At 49.0% G+C, this 17,332-nt stretch overlaps 1 protein-coding gene across 1 annotated transcript in view; it reads right to left on the bottom strand.

Annotated features, from left to right (window-relative positions):
- PPP1R12B (protein phosphatase 1 regulatory subunit 12B) overlaps window positions 1-17,332 on the bottom strand; it is a 155,549-nt gene that overhangs the window by 62,111 nt on the left and 76,106 nt on the right. Inside the window, exons 16-18 of the mRNA XM_007456154.1 lie at window positions 14,862-15,051; window positions 14,663-14,775; window positions 13,623-13,664 (exon numbers count right to left, since the gene is read on the bottom strand). Of these exons, the coding sequence (XP_007456216.1) occupies window positions 13,623-13,664; window positions 14,663-14,775; window positions 14,862-15,051 (345 nt within the window). The remainder of the gene's footprint in view (window positions 1-13,622; window positions 13,665-14,662; window positions 14,776-14,861; window positions 15,052-17,332) is intronic.

Here is a 17,332-nt window from a genome sequence, read left to right as displayed (position 1 = left end):
CCCAAACACGCTCTTCCTCCCGAATTCCCAGCCTCACTCCGGCACGCGGCACACACAGTCACCAAGTCAGAAACGTGAACGACACCAACTGAGCTGTTCTACAAGTTTTCAGAGAAAACATACCTAAACACGAGATCCTGAGGGTAAAATAATGAAGAAGAAACAGACCACGCCTTTAAGGATTTTACTTTAACTGGCAAATACAATCTAATAATGATGATCACTGTGTATTAAAGGTAAATTCAAGACACTGAGAAGAATCTAGTCTGGTTGGAGGAGGGATCAAAGGAAGGCTTCTTGGAGGAGGTGGAGCTTAGCCTAAGACATGATGTGCATTAAAAAGGGAGGGGGAGTCGGAGAAAGAGGCAGTAAAGCAAGAAGAGCATTCCAAGGAACGGGAATAAGGAAGCTCAAAGACAGCGGGGGATGGGGGGGGGTGCGGGGCGGGGGGAAGGAGACGGGTGTAGGACCATTATACTAGTAGCTTTCATTTATTAAAAGCTTACCAAAGCCAGGCACTACCTGAAGTAAAACACATTTGTACTGCTGTTCCTTACACTAAGCCTGCGAGACAGGAACAGTGATCTCATTTTGCAGATTAAAGCACTGTCAGAGTTCTGAGAAGTTAAACGACTTTTCCAAGGCCATACGGCCAACAAGAGGTGGAAGTGGCTCTGAACGTAGGTCTCTGGCTCCAAAGCCAGCACCGCCTCCCCCGCCCCTGCATCTTCCCAGCCACCCCACACCCCCACGATGCTCCCGCACCACAGCCGGGGAGACGGTTGGTCCTGCCGACTTCTCCCGTTCCGTCCACGCGAAGCACTAGGGACCTATTTCGTTGCCTTTCGCCTGGACTCTAACAGGCTCCGATTGCTCCGTGCGTATCAAGTGTGTGTGTGACGAAAAGGCAGGCCAGAGCTACTTTGTTTTCCCATCATGAGATCCACCAACTTACCTGTACACGTTCTTCCATTACAATCGGACAAACACTCTGGGTCTTGTCCAGGGCCAGCCCTGGAATAATCCGGAACGTAGCCACAGGCCCTTTGGTGCTAACTGTGCCCTTTTCCTGAGCAGTCTCACCCAGTCCTCGGGCACTAATTCCCCGTCCTAAGGCAGTGACTCCAGATCCCTCGCACGTCTTCCACAATCACCAGATTCCTAGGTTCAGCGGCCTATTAGGTGTCTCGATGGGGGTGTCTAAGGGGACGGGCCCCTGCCCCTCAGGATGTGAGCACGCCTGCTGTCACGCTCCTGCATCCCTGAGGCGCGCAGCCCGACACACGCGGCACCCAATCAGTGTGTGCCTTCTGCAGGGAGGCAAGCGCTGGAGGCTGGCTCTGAGCTGCGCCCCAGGGAGCCCTAGGCTTTATGACGGCCTCCCTGGGCCGCTAGCAACCCCTAAACGTTCGCGTACCTCGAGAACAGTGTCTGTGAGACCTGCCCATTGGGATTCCCCTGGAGGCTTGTATGATGCAGGCTCCCAGGCTTTCCACCCTCCACCAATTCGGAATCGCGTGGGGAGAGGCTCGAAAATCCATGTCCTAAACAAATGACCACAGTGATTCCTACTGACCAGTTTGAGGAAGACGACGGCAGAAGCTCTACCTGTTGTTACCTTCACCCGTCATCACTGAGAACCGCTCAGCTGGCTGGGCGCCAGTATCCAAGCCTGCCCAGAGCTCCGAGTCAAGCACGCCAGAAATAATCTCGCGGTTGCCCAAACGGTATTTCACTGTTTTATTCCTGAGCACCAAAGGTCACCGGTGACCCAAGAGACTTCTTGGGCAACAGGCACACGTTAGGTAGACCCGTATTCTCAAGAGAAGGTCTGGTTTTGCTTACTTGGCACAAAATTAATTGTGCTAACCTATCATCAGTTCCCACATCTGATAGGAGTCTTTACTGTGACAGATTACTGTCAGCTTTCACCACTTTTTCCCCTAAAATTGTTGAAGGATCAAAATTTCATTAGCTTCTTTCTAAAAATCCACTCCTTTTAAGTATCATTTCAAGTAAAAGCAGGGTCAAAGCTTTGAAGATTTATGTCAACCCCTCTGCAAATCCGCCCCCCGCCCGCAATTCTTCCTGCATATATTCTGCAGACTGAAAGTTAACAAGGCAAAAAGACAATAAATTCCAGAATCTACTCCTGAGGAATTCAAATGATAACCAGCCGTTAGAGTGAGTGACCGCAACCAACAACCTTCGGACAGGCACCCTCCTAAGAACCTGCGAGCCTCAGGCGCCAACTCGGCTGTGCTCAGAGCCTACAAAGAGCTGAACTTCTCACGTGGCAAGCGACTGCCTGTGTCCAGCCGTGCCTGTAGGTCCCTGGGAGGTAGGAAGGGACGGCTCAGGTGAGAAAAGCCAATAAGGGACAGACCGGGAACCCACCATCTCAGACTTTCTCCTCAGAGGGTAAAGAACTGCAATAGAGCAGAGAAACTCCATGTGGACGACACAGAAGACACTCTCCCTCCTGGGCTCCTCCTTCAGGAAGCTTTGCCACGTTTCCTGCAGCGGGACCAACATCCACCAGTGCCTTTCCGGCTGAGGACAGACAACACGGACGCCTCGCAACAGGTGACTCCCCTGCCCGCGAGCTGTCAGTGGTGCTCCAGAGTCAGCAAGATGCGGCATTACCAAAGGAGTGCTTGGATGGGGGAGGGTGGGCACTTGGAGCCACACTGACGTCAGCAAACTCCTCCTGAGCCGGGAACCTAGAGCAGAGGCTGCCAAACTGGGGCCTGGCCCGGAGGCCGAGTCCAGCCCACCAGACTGCTTGTGCATAAAGTTTTACTGGAACACAGGCACCCCCATTCATGACACACCGTCCATGGCTGCTTTCCCACTGGGACAGCAGAGCCGAGCAGCCGCGACAGACCATGTGGCCGGCAAAGGACGCTGACAGTCAGGCCCTTCACATAAAACGTTTGCTGAGCCCTGACCTACAGCGTTAGGTGCCGAGACCAGGACTAGGCTGGCTGCCCCTCCGCGCCCACTGCTGAAGAATAGGCCCGGACACCTGCCCGCCGCCTCCCCTCAGGGCGCAGAATGCGGACCCTCCACGGCAGCCGGGCACTCGGGGAAAGGGAGACCGCAGCACTCGGTGACGACAGCCCCGTGACCACCACCTTGGTGAAACACTTCTGAAAGTCCCTCAGCGCCAGGCAAAACCCCATCTTGACGCATGAACTGTTTCACTTGGTTAAACAATATCCAAACACGTTATTTTCCTCTTAAAATGCTTCTATAACCTGAAAATGTTTCAGGAATATAACCGGAGCTATAAGCTCCAAGACCATACTAAGTATTTTCGTTTGAGCTATTAATTTGCTAAAGGGCTTTTTAAAAGTCCCCTCTTTCTTCTCAGTAGCCAATAACAGTGGCATAATTCACAGTGTAAGAGTTCGGGTTGTGAGAAGACAAAAAATGTTAAAAGCACAGGAAAGCATGCACTGCTAAGGCACACCTGTGGGAACATTTGTGTACCTTACAGGATTACGTTTGGATAGAATATTATGGTTTTTCATGAAAGAAATCCATGTCCCTAAACGCGTGCTCTCTGATTCCCGAGCTTGCCTGACTGAAGACGGAGCTGGAGAAAATGAAGACTGGTAATCTGTGACCATTCACCCCACCACCCTACCCCTCCAGTCCTCCCACAACAACAGTGGGAAAGGCGACATCTGTCAGGGCCTCAAGCTCAACATACCTGCTGGGGCAGATCTATAAGCACTTCGTTAGCCGAGAAAGAGCTGCAAATCCCACACTAAGCTTTCCACCTTGATCATGGGGCTAGAACGCTGACATTAGCTAAGCCTAAGCCATGGTTAAAGCTCTCCAGCCACACCATCAACAGGAGAAATGAAGACTCCTGTAACTAAGGTAACCCCCAGACTGCACTGAAAGGGGAGCAATTATCCCTGGAGGCTCTCCACGATCAAAGCCAGCACAGACTGACTGCTTCCATAAAAGAGCCGAACCCGAGTGCTTTGAAGACAACCTCACAGGAAACTGCCGCCACGGTAATGATGGGCTCCCAGGAGCGCTCAGGGTGGGAATGATCCTCCTCTGGTCTTGGAAAAAAAAAGTCTTAGGAAAAATACCGGCAGGAGATTCACCGTAATGTCAAACAATAATCTCTTTTGAGTGGATGACTTAGACAACGTTTTCTTATTCTTTATAGTGGTATGAATCTCCTTTCATAACAAATATCTTCTACCCCCCCACCCCGACCTTGACTCTCCTGAAATGAAATTCTTAGATGTAAAACTCAGCTAACATCACAAAAATCAATAATTAAACACAAAGAAGAAACAAACAGAAAATCATTTATAATGAAACACGTATTTCAATGTGTAAACCTGGGGACCAGTAATACGAGGAGGTGCCGTGGAGCAGACGGAGGCGTGGACCCCCCACGGGACTGTCACGAAGGGGTGTGTTGTAAGATGACGTTATCATGCAGGAGGCACTGCTGCCAGGCATGAGTAAAACCCAAGGTGCAGTTTCTCCTCAGCTGACACGGTGGTTGGATATTTAGAACCTCCCTCTGCCAAAAAATGTGAGTTCATACATAAAATCAACTTGGGTTTTGAACTCAGATAACGGAAAGGCTTTTATCTCTTGACTGTCCAGGGAGACGGTGAGAAGCCCAGCTGCAGGACAACTGTCTGTTTTACGGGACACACAAGGGTGTCTGGCTTCCCTGGCCCCTGCCCACGAAACGCATCCACAACGTCAGCCATCGCGGTGACCCCTAAAGGTACAGCCTCCTCTAGAAATACTCTCTACACTTCTCTCTACTTCATATATTTTCTATAATGAAACGCATTGCCTCTGTAATCATAAAAGACAAGTTCCAGCAGAGTTTCAAGCTCACTGGCGTCCCTCCAACAAAGAGACATAAGGTCACAGGTCACTAACAAAAACCGATACCCTGAAGGCAGTGGGAGGCAGAAGGAAGAGGTTGGAATAAAAGGCAAAGTCAAGAGGCTATAACTGTCCTACCCTCAGCAGCTGACAAAGCTCACATCTCTCTATAAGACATCTGAGCGAAGCCCAAACAGACACCGTGAAGGTCACTTTATTCTATCTTAAAAAAGATTTCTGGCTGAAGCAGAATTCACTGATGACGTGGGACAGGGGGTCCAAAAATTACAGGGTCTGAAAGGAATACATGTGTATTTTGATTACTGAGATTTGCTTGGCAATGGCATGACCCAAAATTAATAGAGTCCTTAAAAGGAAGGAAGATGCCAAAAGAAACTTTGTTCTTAAGATGGTTTATACAGCTTGGCTAGAGCAAGGCACAAGTATGACCCATATATAGCAAATCCCAGCAGCTGCAGTATTTTAAGAACAACAGTTGCAAAGCAAGAGCAAGTGTGCAGTGAAAGGAGAGGCCGTCCAGCGAGCGTGGAGTCACAGCTGGAGAAGCCCCCTCAGGCAGCCTGGACAGAAGGCGCTTCCCAGTCTCTCCACCGCACCCCCGGCCCCCCGTCGTCACTGCTGGGACCCCGACGGCCTGCGTGGAGAGTCTGCCGAGCCCTGGGGGCTGTTCATGACGGCCCTGCTCATTAAATCTACTCCTATGAGCACTGCCATCACATTTCCCGGGCTTCTCCAGCCCGCTCACTCTAGGGACAAGCTAACCACCCCTTCCTCCTCCTCTTCTTACCTGGCTGAAGATAAAGAAGCTGAGGGAGGAAAATCTATATTTTACTATCTTTTCACTCGATTAAAAGGAAGAGTGGCTTGCTTAAAAAAAAAGATTATGGTGGTTTTACGGCACACTGTGAAAAATACTACTTTACTACAGAAATAAGCAACTCCACCCGAGAGCTTACCTACCGTGTCTTTAAACTTAGACTGTTGGTTCTATCTCAACAGCACAGGCTTGTGTGGGACATACTTTACCATATTAGGCAATCAGGCCCCAGAGAGAAGGGAAAGCAAAACAGTCCTAGGCTTTTACCTAAAAGGAGAATGGTGAAGACACTGCCCAGCGGTGGCGAGTGGACAGAAAATCGCTGGACGCCCTCCAGCAGATAAAGGGGCTTCATAAGATTAAGGAACAAGAGTCAAAATCTTGCTTGACAGAGGGGTGAAGATCCAGCAAACAGCCAGAAGCAAAACTGTGAAAGGTCAGAGCAAGTAGGAAAAAGGGCTATGATTTACTCGAGAGTGGGGGAAAGTGGTAAAGATCTGTGGGAACACATGCAGAAAAACAGCGACGGGAGGGTGGTTTAGGCAGAAGGGTTAAAGCCTCTGCTTGAGGACCAGAGATGTGCAGGGACTTGTTCTCCTCAGGTCTTCAAAGGGCTCCAAGCAAAACAGGAAACACCGAGTTCTCGGTCCTTCCTTCTCTACTCATTTCTGTCCCTGCCTCGGCAACTGCTTTTAAGATTTATTTCTCAAGCCCATCAGGCTCATCTTCAGAGCACAAGCGCACGCTGGAGCCTCAGCTACTTCTCTGACTCTTCAAAGAATCCATTCTTTACGGATAAACTAATAACTTAACTTCAAAATCACACGATTCTAAGGTCAGTGAGAGTAGTCCAAAAGCCCTTCTCTCATCCAGATTTAGGAACCTACAGATTTGGAAAATAATTTGAGTGGATCTTACTCATCTCTAACTATTTAAATGCATTAACTCATTTTCATTTTACAACTCTAAGAGGTAGACACTATTATTATCCCCACTTTACAGATGAGGAAACTGAAGCATCTCGTCCAAAGCAGCTCAGCGGTCAAGGTGGGGTTGCCCTGGGAGCCCAGCTCCTGGGTCTGCACTCCTAGCCTGTTGTGACTGTACATCACCCAACATACACGACAGATACAGACTCAGGAGAATGCGGTGCAAAGCCCTGGACACAGCTGTGCTCCCTCTCTCTGGGCCTCCTCAGCTGTGATCTCTAAAATGAGAAGTTTAGGGAATTCCCTGGTGGTCCAGTGGTTAGGACTTGGTGCTCTCACTGCCGTGGCTTGGGTTCAATCCCTGGTTGGGGAACTGAGATCCTGCAAGGTATGTGATGTGGGAAAGGAAGGAAGGAAGGGAGGAAAAAAAGGAAGGAGGGAAGGAGAGAAGGAAGGAAAGGAGGAAGGGAGGAAGGGAGGGAGGGAAAGGAAGGGGAGGGAAGGGAAGGGGAGGGGAGGGGAGGGGAGGGCAGAAGTTTAGAGCTGCTTTCGGTTCTACAACCCCAAGCCTACGACAGCCATTGCAGGCAGCACAGGGATAAATCAGAGTTTGGCATAGACGAGCAGCACCTAGAAATGAGGTTTTCAAAGAAAGCCTCTCCTTAAGTGAAATGGAGTGCTGTTATTCAAAGATGCAATAAACTGAGGGAAGTCAGGTAAGGCAAAGGGAACCAAAAGCTGAGTCAGCTTAAAAGATCACTTGTAGATACGGTTAATCGGTAGAATTCCTCTCCTGTAACAAAAAGTCTTATGACATTCCTGGCCTTCAGAGACCTGCAGACAAGGTCTGCAGAGAGGCAGTAACTTCTATTTCAGAAGCTGTCAGGGGAGCCCCAGGAACTGGCTCTCCGCCACGACTACACGGCTCTTCCATAAACAGGCCAGGCAGCTTTCACGGGCAACACCCCTCCTGCACCAGTTGAGAAAAACTGGTGAAATAATAAGCAAACTACCTACTGTTCTGTGTGAGTGTGCTTTGTTTGGCTGACTTTGTTTTGGAAAAGGGGGAAACTGCAGTCACATTCTCAGAGCCAAGTGCTCTGACTCGCCCATTTCCTGGGTGTCTTTGTCTACACTTGCACTCTTGGTGAGCTGCTCCGACGTCATGGTTCCCGAGACAACCTGCATGTTTGCATCCAGTCTGTACCTCCAACTCCGCCCCAGACATTTCCCTGTGGACGGCGGTCAGACACATCAAATCCAGGGCTTCTAGAGCCAAACCCAAAGGCCTGCCCTTCCAGAGTCCTCTCCATCTCAGTTCATGAAAACTCCACCCTCTCAGGCACTTGAGCCAAAAGCTTTGGTGTCCACCTTGACCCCCTCTGTTTTTCTCACCGTATACCCAATCCAGCAGAAGTCTTGCTGATTCTAACTCTGAAATACACCACGTGCATATGAAAATTTCTCAGCATCTTCACCACCCGCGATCACCTGGCCCAAACCCCTCATCAGTCCCCCTGGGTTAGGGTGACATAGAGGGTCTTCTCCAAACAGCAGGCGGAGGGCCCCCAGAATGTGACTCCCGGCCCTCTGCTGTGCAGAGCTCTACATGGGCTCGCACGCCCTGGCACCGACCGCCGGGCTCTGCCGCGGGCTCTCATGCCCACGCCGTCTCCTCACAGGTCCTGCCTGTCCTCCTGCCTCACGGCCCCGCGAGCTTTGTTCCCTCTGCCTGCGCACGTCCACGGGGCTCCCCACTCACTCCCTTCACGCTGGGCTCCAGTGCTGCCTTCGCAGCAAGGCCGACACCGACCCCCGCCTTAGATGCTCAGCCCCACCCCACCCTGCACTCCCCACTCCTGAGTCCTGGAGCCACTCCACGCGGCTTTTCACCTTCCACACACTGTTTGCTCGGCACGTTCATTTTACTCACTGCCCGCCTGCTTCACCAGAATGGAGACTCTACAAGAGCAGGGCTTTTTGTTCACTGCTGCACCCCTGCCCACAGGCACCTGGAAGTATTTGTTCAGTGAACACACGAGAAGCTTATAAAAGAGAAGGCAGGACACAATGGGAAATGCATTTAGTGGCTTTTGGTATTAGAGATATTTCTGGGGCCAAATGGCTCCCAAAGCAAGTTTTATTTTCTGTTAAAGCTTAGTTTAAAACCAAGCTTTGCTGGCAAATTTCACTTTGAGCCTCTCTTTGATTTAGTTTGAAAGTCTTAACGTTTAATCGCTTATATCTTCTGCACATTTGACCAAGGTCTCTCCCGACTAGCTGCTACCGGTTATCTACGGCCGGCATCTGAACACCTACTGGTCAGTGCTTCCTTAACAGTGTCTCCTATAACCAAGGCCTCTTGCAGGAGGGTTAGCCACCAGACCACGGGCTCCACTCTGGACTGGATGCTACACTGCTGACTTTGAAGGTAAAGTGTCGTGATTTTGTTCAGACTGATGCCACCGGATTTGCCTAAAAGCAATAGGGATTCTAGAGGGAGAAGCATTTTCCTATCTGAAGGATGGATAGACATAAGTACCCACCTACTTATGTACCCTCCCTCCATAAGTACCCTCCCACCTGGCAGGAGGAGGCTGACCCTCTACCACTGAACCTGAAACTCTCAGGAGGCTTTCGAGGTGTCCTTCAAGAAGACCTTCCTTTACTCAAGGAGGCGAGATGCCACTAGCAACTCAATTCAAACGTGTAACCTGCTCAGTAAAAAACAAATGTAAGAATGGGGGCAGGGGGGAGTAAGAGGTACAATCTACTGGGTAAAAATTAAGCGACAAGGACACATTGCATAACATGTGGAATATAGCCAATATTCTATAATAACTATAAATGGAGTATAACCTTTAAAAATTGTGAATCACTATATTGTACACCTGTAACTTACAGAATACTGTATGTTAACTATACTTTAATAAAAAAAAAAAACAACTCGGAACTTTTAGACTCACTCTCCGTCTTCTGGGGGGAAGGTAAAGGGAGTGGAGATTGAGTTAATAATGCATTATGCCCATGTTGAAGCCTCCATAAAAATCCCTAAACCATGAGGTCTGGAGAACTCCTGGGTTGGTGTAATACCCACATGCCGGGCGGGTGGTACAACCACCTCCACGGGGACAAAGCTTCTGACCTTGGGACACATCCACACCTCACCTGACGGACCTCTTCATCTGACTGCTCACCTGCATCCCTTAAAAAAAAGGGATGGGGAATGGAGGGCGATGTGAGGTCAGCCCCACCGCAGTCCCATAAAGGCTCCCTGACACGGGGCACAGGGTGCTCACCTAGAGCTTTCACGTCCCCAAGTACTTCCTAACTGCCCTGGGCCTGTTCTCTTAACTGTAAAACGAGGTTCCTAACCCAAGTTTTCTCTAAATTCCTTCCCAATTCTAAGATGCCCAAATTTGGGAGGCGGGTAACTTCACTGCATTGGACTGGGCTGGTCAACAATTCCTTTAAAACAAAAGCAATCTGTCTCCTGTTCCACTTCCTTAGACACCATTCCGCTTGTTCACCATCTTTTCTTTTGACAACTTGCTCCCTCTAGTGATAAATTCAATCATGTATCAGAATTGGCCTGGGCAGCAGTCTGCTTCAGAGGACAAGAACGCGTAGAGGAAATGCAGCGTTAAGCAGAATGAAGGGAGGCCGAAGACGCAGGTGGAGAGAGGACGAGAAGAGCCCAAGGGCCATCAGCACCTGCAGTGTGCCCGTGACTGCTCCAGCGCCTGTGCCTCACGAGCAGTTCTGACTGCGGTACCTCCTTCCTCACGTCAAATCCAGACTCAGTTCCTTTTTCCCTTAGCAAGATACAGGCTATATTAGGATTTCTGGAGATGGTCACCCGTCTAACGCGGACAACCACGCACATCTGCTCTAAGCACATGGGCTAAGCGGCTGCTAAGACATGAAGCCCTGTGCTCATCGTCGGTTTTCCGGCACGGATGGTTTTGATTAAAAGCACGCACTGTGCGGGGCCCCGACCAAGCTCCCAGCCTTCTCAGCGTCCCTTGTGTCACCACCACAGAAATGCATGACTAGCCTCCTTCCTCCTCCCAGACTGCATGACAAACATCAGGGCCGTTCCTGGCCATCAATCTTCCCTGTATACAAATGTGGGTTACATTTTTCTAGCTTAGGTCCACAAAAAGAAATAAATCTCCACGATGTCTACAGAGATTAAGGTTAAACAACAGAAAGGTTTTCTTAGCCATGCTCTGGTTACGGATATATGGGTGAGAGGCTGAAGAATCTTCGAGAAGAGGAGAGCATCTGTACACATTTGGAATCATTGGAGTTGCAGCTCTGACCGGAGATAGAGTTTCCTTTCTACCCTTAAAGTACAGTATTATCACCGACTGATTCCACGTACGCAAAGCTCAAGAGCAGGCAACACTGCTCTACGGTGGCGGCAATCGGAGAGTGGCTGCCTCTCAGGACAGGGGATGGGGGATGAGGGAACTTTTCAAGGTGACGGAAAAGTTCTGCGTCTTGACTTGAGTGGTGGTTACACCACTGATTACAACTGTCAAAACTCATCCGACAGTACACTTTAGGTCTGTGCAGTTCACCGATTGTAAATCTACCCCAATTTAAAATAACAGATGTCAGAGTCTTGGGAAGAGTTAACTTAAAAAACAGTATATTCCTGGAGTGGGAGAGCGGTTGTGACACAGTCCTGACCACCTTGAGGTTAGATTTACACAATTTACAGGGACGGGCCTGTTGTTCTGTGGGCCCGTATGGATCCCGGCATCACGCCTGCCAGGACTGGATGAGCGCTCGGGAGAGAACCAGTCAGAGCTGCGCTAACACAGGCCGGGGTCAGGATGCTGCCGCCCCTGGGCACCGTGGTGGGCAGGAGACATGCTGGGCGTGCTGTGAGTGCTGGCGCGCCTGCACACACTCAGTTACCATTAGAGAGAGGACTGGCCCTTCATTCCTCTCTGAAGACTCACACTGGCGTCTGCTGGATACGCGGTGAACGCTGGCAGATGCCTCGAGCAATGGGATGAGTGGACCATTTTTCAGTCTGACAAATGACTCTATGTCAAATCTCACCAATCAGAAAATCTTTTCTGTAATGGTCGTTCAGTGAACTTCTCTGGGAAGCATGGCATCAGAGGCACCTTCGTGGCCCTTGCCTGGTGCACCAGGCAAGGACTTTTCACACCAAGTAGCTTAGAAACGTGCAGCCAAAGATTTTCACTGACAGAGACGCTGGCCAACGCCAAGCTCTCCTGTGTAACTCCCTCCGTGGAGCTCACCGGCCTCTATGACCCTCTATGGGTGACGGGCCACTTCAGTGCTCTGTAGTCAGCACCCGGGATCTCTCGTTAGGGGTTTTCTAATATAGTTCCCCACAGAGGCTCTCCTGCGTTCACTCTTCATCCCCTGAAGCCTCCCCAAGCCCCTGTGGAATGAAGTCACTGTCGTGTGCACACCCCCTCTGCCCTGGGGAGCCTCCACGCGGCATCTGCACCCAACGCCCACTCCTCCCCGTGAGGCAGCCCCAGCTGCAGCTGCACGCAGGCAGCTCTCACCACGCCACCACGGGCACTGCTTTCTGGAGGTCCCTGCTGACTGTTTAGGATCTCGACCAAAATATAGGCAGGTCAATGACATAATATAGCATTTCTACTTCCTCTGCTAAAAACAAATTAGTTTTCATTTTCAGTATGAGTTATTAAACATATTCTGAGAACATACTGTCACGTAACTGTAGGGTAGAAAAAAGGCCATCTTCTTACATAATTCCCAATAGAAATGTTCATGGATTCTCAATTCATTTAGTCAAAACCAAACCCCTTCCTTCTTGAAAAGTGGTACTAGGGACTTCCCTGGTGGTCCAGTGGTTACAACTCGGCGCTTTCACTGCCGTGGCCCGATTTGATCCCCGGTCAGGGAACTAAGATCCTGCAACCTGTGTAGTGAGGCCAAATAAACAAACAAACAAAAACGAAACACAACAAAACAAAAACCAAAGAAAAATGGTACTAATGGTACTAGAAAAGCATTAACTTTCTATCACATGTGAGTGGCGTACAGGAACCTGGAGCTTCAGGAGAGCTGGCCTGGGGTGCCCACAGCAGAGAAGAGCTGGGTGCCAGGCCTTAAGGGGTCTGGTTACACAAGAGCCAAGAAGCTAAACCTTACTTCAAAGTCCAATGTAAGTGACTTCTGGACTGTTTACACTGCTCACTCTGTGTCCCTCTCTGTTAGCGTGGAGAGGACGTGGGTCCATAGGAAACACCACCACACGCTTCACTTTTCTTCCCAAGACCTCAAAATATTTCATACGATCCAACAGCACAACAGAGAAAAAGAGCCCCAACTGCGCTAGAACCTGGCACGAGGCACTGAAAAATGCAGGAAACTAGCTCAACAACACGGGCATTGTTACACCATTTAAGAAAACGGGGGGCTCCCTGGTGGTGCAGTGGTTAAGAATCCGCCTGCCAATGCAGGGGACACGGGTTCGTCCCTGGTCCAGGAAGATCCCACATGCCGCGGGGCAACTGAGCCCATGCACCACAGCTACGGAGCCTGCGCTCTAGAGCCCACGAGCCACAACTACTGAGCCCTCGTGCCACAACCACTGAAGCCTGTGCACCTAGAGCCTGTGCTCCACAACAAGAGAAGCCACCTCAATGAGAAGCTTGCGCACTGCAACGAAGAGTAGCCCCCGCTCGCTGCAACTAGAGAAAGCCCGCGCACAGCAACGAAGACCCAACGCGGCCAAAAATAAAATAAATAAACAAATTTAAAGAAAAAGAAAAGAAAACAGTACACCAGCGAGCACCCGTCCCATCTTGCAGAGGAGTGTCCACCTCCAAACTCTCCCTTGACCCAAGTCTGCACAGAGCCTGCTCTTCCTTCTGTTAACTGTGTGCACGCAAGCAGGCATGAGCCCTACGGGGACGCTGAGCCCCACGGCGGCAGCCTCACTGCTGGTTGCTTACCCACGCTGCTTTCACCTCTTCCGAGACATCAGTTTCATCTTCCTGGAAAGGGAGAAAGAACAAAGACAAGAGGATCACGGTCACAGGCATCCCTGGAGGCAACAAGGTCAGCCCCATCAATTATGCACCTGGGCAGTGAGGGCTGACGGCCAAGAGCACTGTCACTGCTGCTTTTAGCAGCACCTCAGGAGCACCACTTGCTGTCAAAGAGTCCAATGAACCTGGCAGGAAAAGGAGAATCTTTAAGACAGACGGACCTCACTTGGGCTTTGTCAGTAGCTGTCAGCCCATTTGGTCCTATAATAATCAAACACTTTCGTCTAGTAGCTTCTAACAGGCGACCATCATTGTCTCATTTCTTGTCTCACTGAATGGTCCATCTAATTCCAAATGAGTCACTAGTGACCAGGGACCCGATCTTGGCCACTTGATTGTTAAATGCCAGTGACAAGGCTGAGTGAGCAGGGTACAGACCAGAGGGGAAGGAAAGAACTGAGTGTGTGCTCGTCATCAGGAGGCACAGCAGCCCCTGTCTTCATTTAAAAGCCAAAGTCAAGCTGTTTTATACCACTTGTTCTTTTTTTCTCCAAAAGAGTAAACCTGAGTCAGATGAAATGCTGAAATTCTCGCGATTCTGGCAGTGCCCCTGAAATACTTGGTTAGCACCTGCACACACACGGTGTTGAGGTATTGCTGACTCACCATGGGACTCTCAGGGGCCGCTGGGGGGCTGCTAAGTCTGAGTGGCTTGTGTACTTGTTATATTTGTTTGCGCGGCTGCTGTAAATTCACTGCTTATTTGCTGCCTGCCTCCCGTGTGCTCGGCACTGTCCTAGGCCCTGGGCGTCCCAGCCAGAACAACTCCAAATGAGTCCCACACTAGTGGAGTCTTTCTTCTTCTGCTCTTTTTCTCAGTGATGCCTCCTGACAATCTGCACGATTCATGGCCCTGTGCGGAACTCTTTCTTTTGAGCCTGACACACAGGACGGCGGGCAGCACAGGGTAATGCGAGATGTCCCAGCACAGACAGCCCACTTACATCCTTCGTCCAGAAGTTGATGCCTGTGCCTCTTCGTCGCTCCTTGGGCCGCCTCCGCTCACGAATGGACAGCCTGTTAGAGGACTGATCACCCAAATCTGCTTCTTCGCCCTCTGGTCAGAGAGAAAACAAAGCATGGATCTTAAGAACCTGGGGCACGTGCACTGGAGGAGGGTGTGGTTTCTGAAGCTCGACCTACCGTTTTTGTCCATTTCCTTTGCCCCTGCAGGGCTGGCGGGGGGCTCTGAACTCTCTGAATCAGGGGCTGAAGACCTACCCGTCCGGAGCAGGTAGGAACTGGTGTAGAGGGAGGGTCTCGGGGCAGGAGGTGACACTGGTGTCATGGGTTTGTCTGGCTGAGCCGGACACCTCAGGCGACGATACACAGGCTGGAACAATCCACATGATGAGATGTCAGAGGTCAAGTCTAACCAAAGGGTAAGGACAGCACGTTTATTAAAAATGGGCTTTTCTATATCAAGAGGCTTATAAGTAATTAGCCAGATAGGAAAGAGTTCTAGACGCCTGCTCTGAAGATGCTACAGGCTGACAGCAGTCCAGGACAGCTCTTCCTAAACTGATCAAAGGGCACTAGGGGGCACCAACCTTGGTAATAAAAATTCCTTTGATTTTGCAACGCAAATAGGAAGGATGATGGCCTTTTTAAGATGGCGCACTGAAAGGTAAGGTTTACGTAGGAAACGAAAAAGCTCAGGAATATGAAGAAACAATGTAGGAGTTATCTGAAAACAGACCAAATCTGAGCTTTCTACCAACTTGCCATAACTAGTTGAGACTTCTCTGGCGGTCCAGCGGTTAAGACCACGTGCTTCTACTGCAGCGGGCACAGGTTTGATCCCTAGTTGGGGAACTAAGATCCTGCATGCCACACCCCCACCCCCAAAATAAATAAAAATTAAAAAAAAAAATTCCCACTTTCCCTTTTGAACTTTTTTTTTCCTTGAGAGTTAGGACAGACAGAGCTTGACAATAAACCTTAATGTGGTTTGTTGAACGTGCAGAGATAAAGAAATTCTTACTACATGCAGAGACTATAAATTTTTGTTTATAAATTATAGAGACAGAAGCAATGAAATATAGTCAGCTTGGGAGTCTGAGAGAACGTGGCTGAAATTCCAGCTTGAAGGAGCTGTGTGACCTGAAGTAAGTGACTTGAGTTTTGATCTCTGCTTCCTCATGTATAAAACAGGGATAATAATATCTTCCTCAGAGAGGGCTGTGAGGATTAAATGAGAATGTTATGTTATGTGCTTACAACGGTCCCTAGTATGTAATAAGTACTCAAAAAATAGCCGATAAAACAAATGAAATGAACAACAGAACCTCAGTTAGTTTATGCAGCCTAGCCATTCAAAGTTAGAGCAAGAAGACTTTCTTCTCCTGTAATTATGCTGGCCATAAAGTTTATCATCCCAACTAGCACATTTCTGAGAGTGAAAAGGAACAGTATTGATAATTACCCAGAGATAAAAGCTGTCACTGGAACAATCTCAGGTAAACCAGGAGTTACAATCACCTTAAATATAACCCTATAACTTTGACTACCAACTGCAATTGAGAAATGGAACGTAAGTCAAAACGTCTACCCCGAAGTGACAGCTTGTGGCCGAGAATAAGGGTGCTCTGTGAGTGCTTGGGTCTGCAGAAGTTTGTAGAACAACGTACTAGTGGTGGGGAGGGCAAGCTGCGGAGCCAACGCCTCGCTCCACCTCTGCTTTTTTTTTTTTCCAGTAAAATCTTTTATTTTATAATACTGTACCATCAAATTAAAAGTCAAAATAAGCGTTCACCCAATTGCCTAAATGGTTATTATATATACGTATATATTTGGTTGAAAAGGGAGAGAGAAAAGAGGAATTTGAAGGCTAAAATAAACAAATGGGACCTAATGAAACTTAAAAGCTTTTGCACAGCAAAGGAAACCATAAACAAGACCGAAAGACAACCCTCAGAATGGGAGAAAATATTTGCAGATGAAGCAACTGACAAAGGATTAATTTCCAAAATTTACAAGCAGCTCATGCAACTCAATAAGAGAAAAGCAAACAACCCAATCCAAAAATGGGCAGAAGACCTAAATAGACATTTCTCCAAAGAAGATATACAGACTGCCAACAAACACGTGAAATAATGCTCAACAGCATTAATCATTAGAGAAATGCAAATCAAAAGTACAATGAGATATCATCTCACACCGGTCAGAATGGCCATCATCAAAAAATCTAGAAACAATAAATGCTGGAGAGGGTGTGGAGAAAAGGGAACCCTCTTGCACTGTTGGTGGGAACGTAAATTGGTACAGCCACTATGGAGAACAGTATGTAGGTTCCTTAAAAAACTACGAATAGAACGACCATATGACCCAGCAATCCCACTACTGGGCATATACTCTGAGAAAACCATAATTCAAAAAGAGTCACGTACCAAAATGTTCATTGCAGCTCTATTTACAATAGCCAGGACATGGAAGCAACCTAAGTGTCCATCATCGGATGAACAGATAAAGAAGATGTGGCACATACATACAATGGAATATTACTCAGCCATAAAAGGAAACGAAATTGAGTTATTTGTAGTGGGGTGGATGGACCTAGAGTCTGTCATACAGAGTGAAGTAAGTCAGAAAGAGAAAGACAAATACCGTACGCT

Source organism: Lipotes vexillifer, unplaced genomic scaffold (assembly GCF_000442215.2).
Source record: "Lipotes vexillifer unplaced genomic scaffold, Lipotes_vexillifer_v1.1 scaffold1201, whole genome shotgun sequence".
In the NCBI taxonomy this organism is placed as follows: domain Eukaryota; kingdom Metazoa; phylum Chordata; class Mammalia; order Artiodactyla; family Lipotidae; genus Lipotes; species Lipotes vexillifer.
This window is presented reverse-complemented; position numbering and strand designations above follow the sequence as displayed.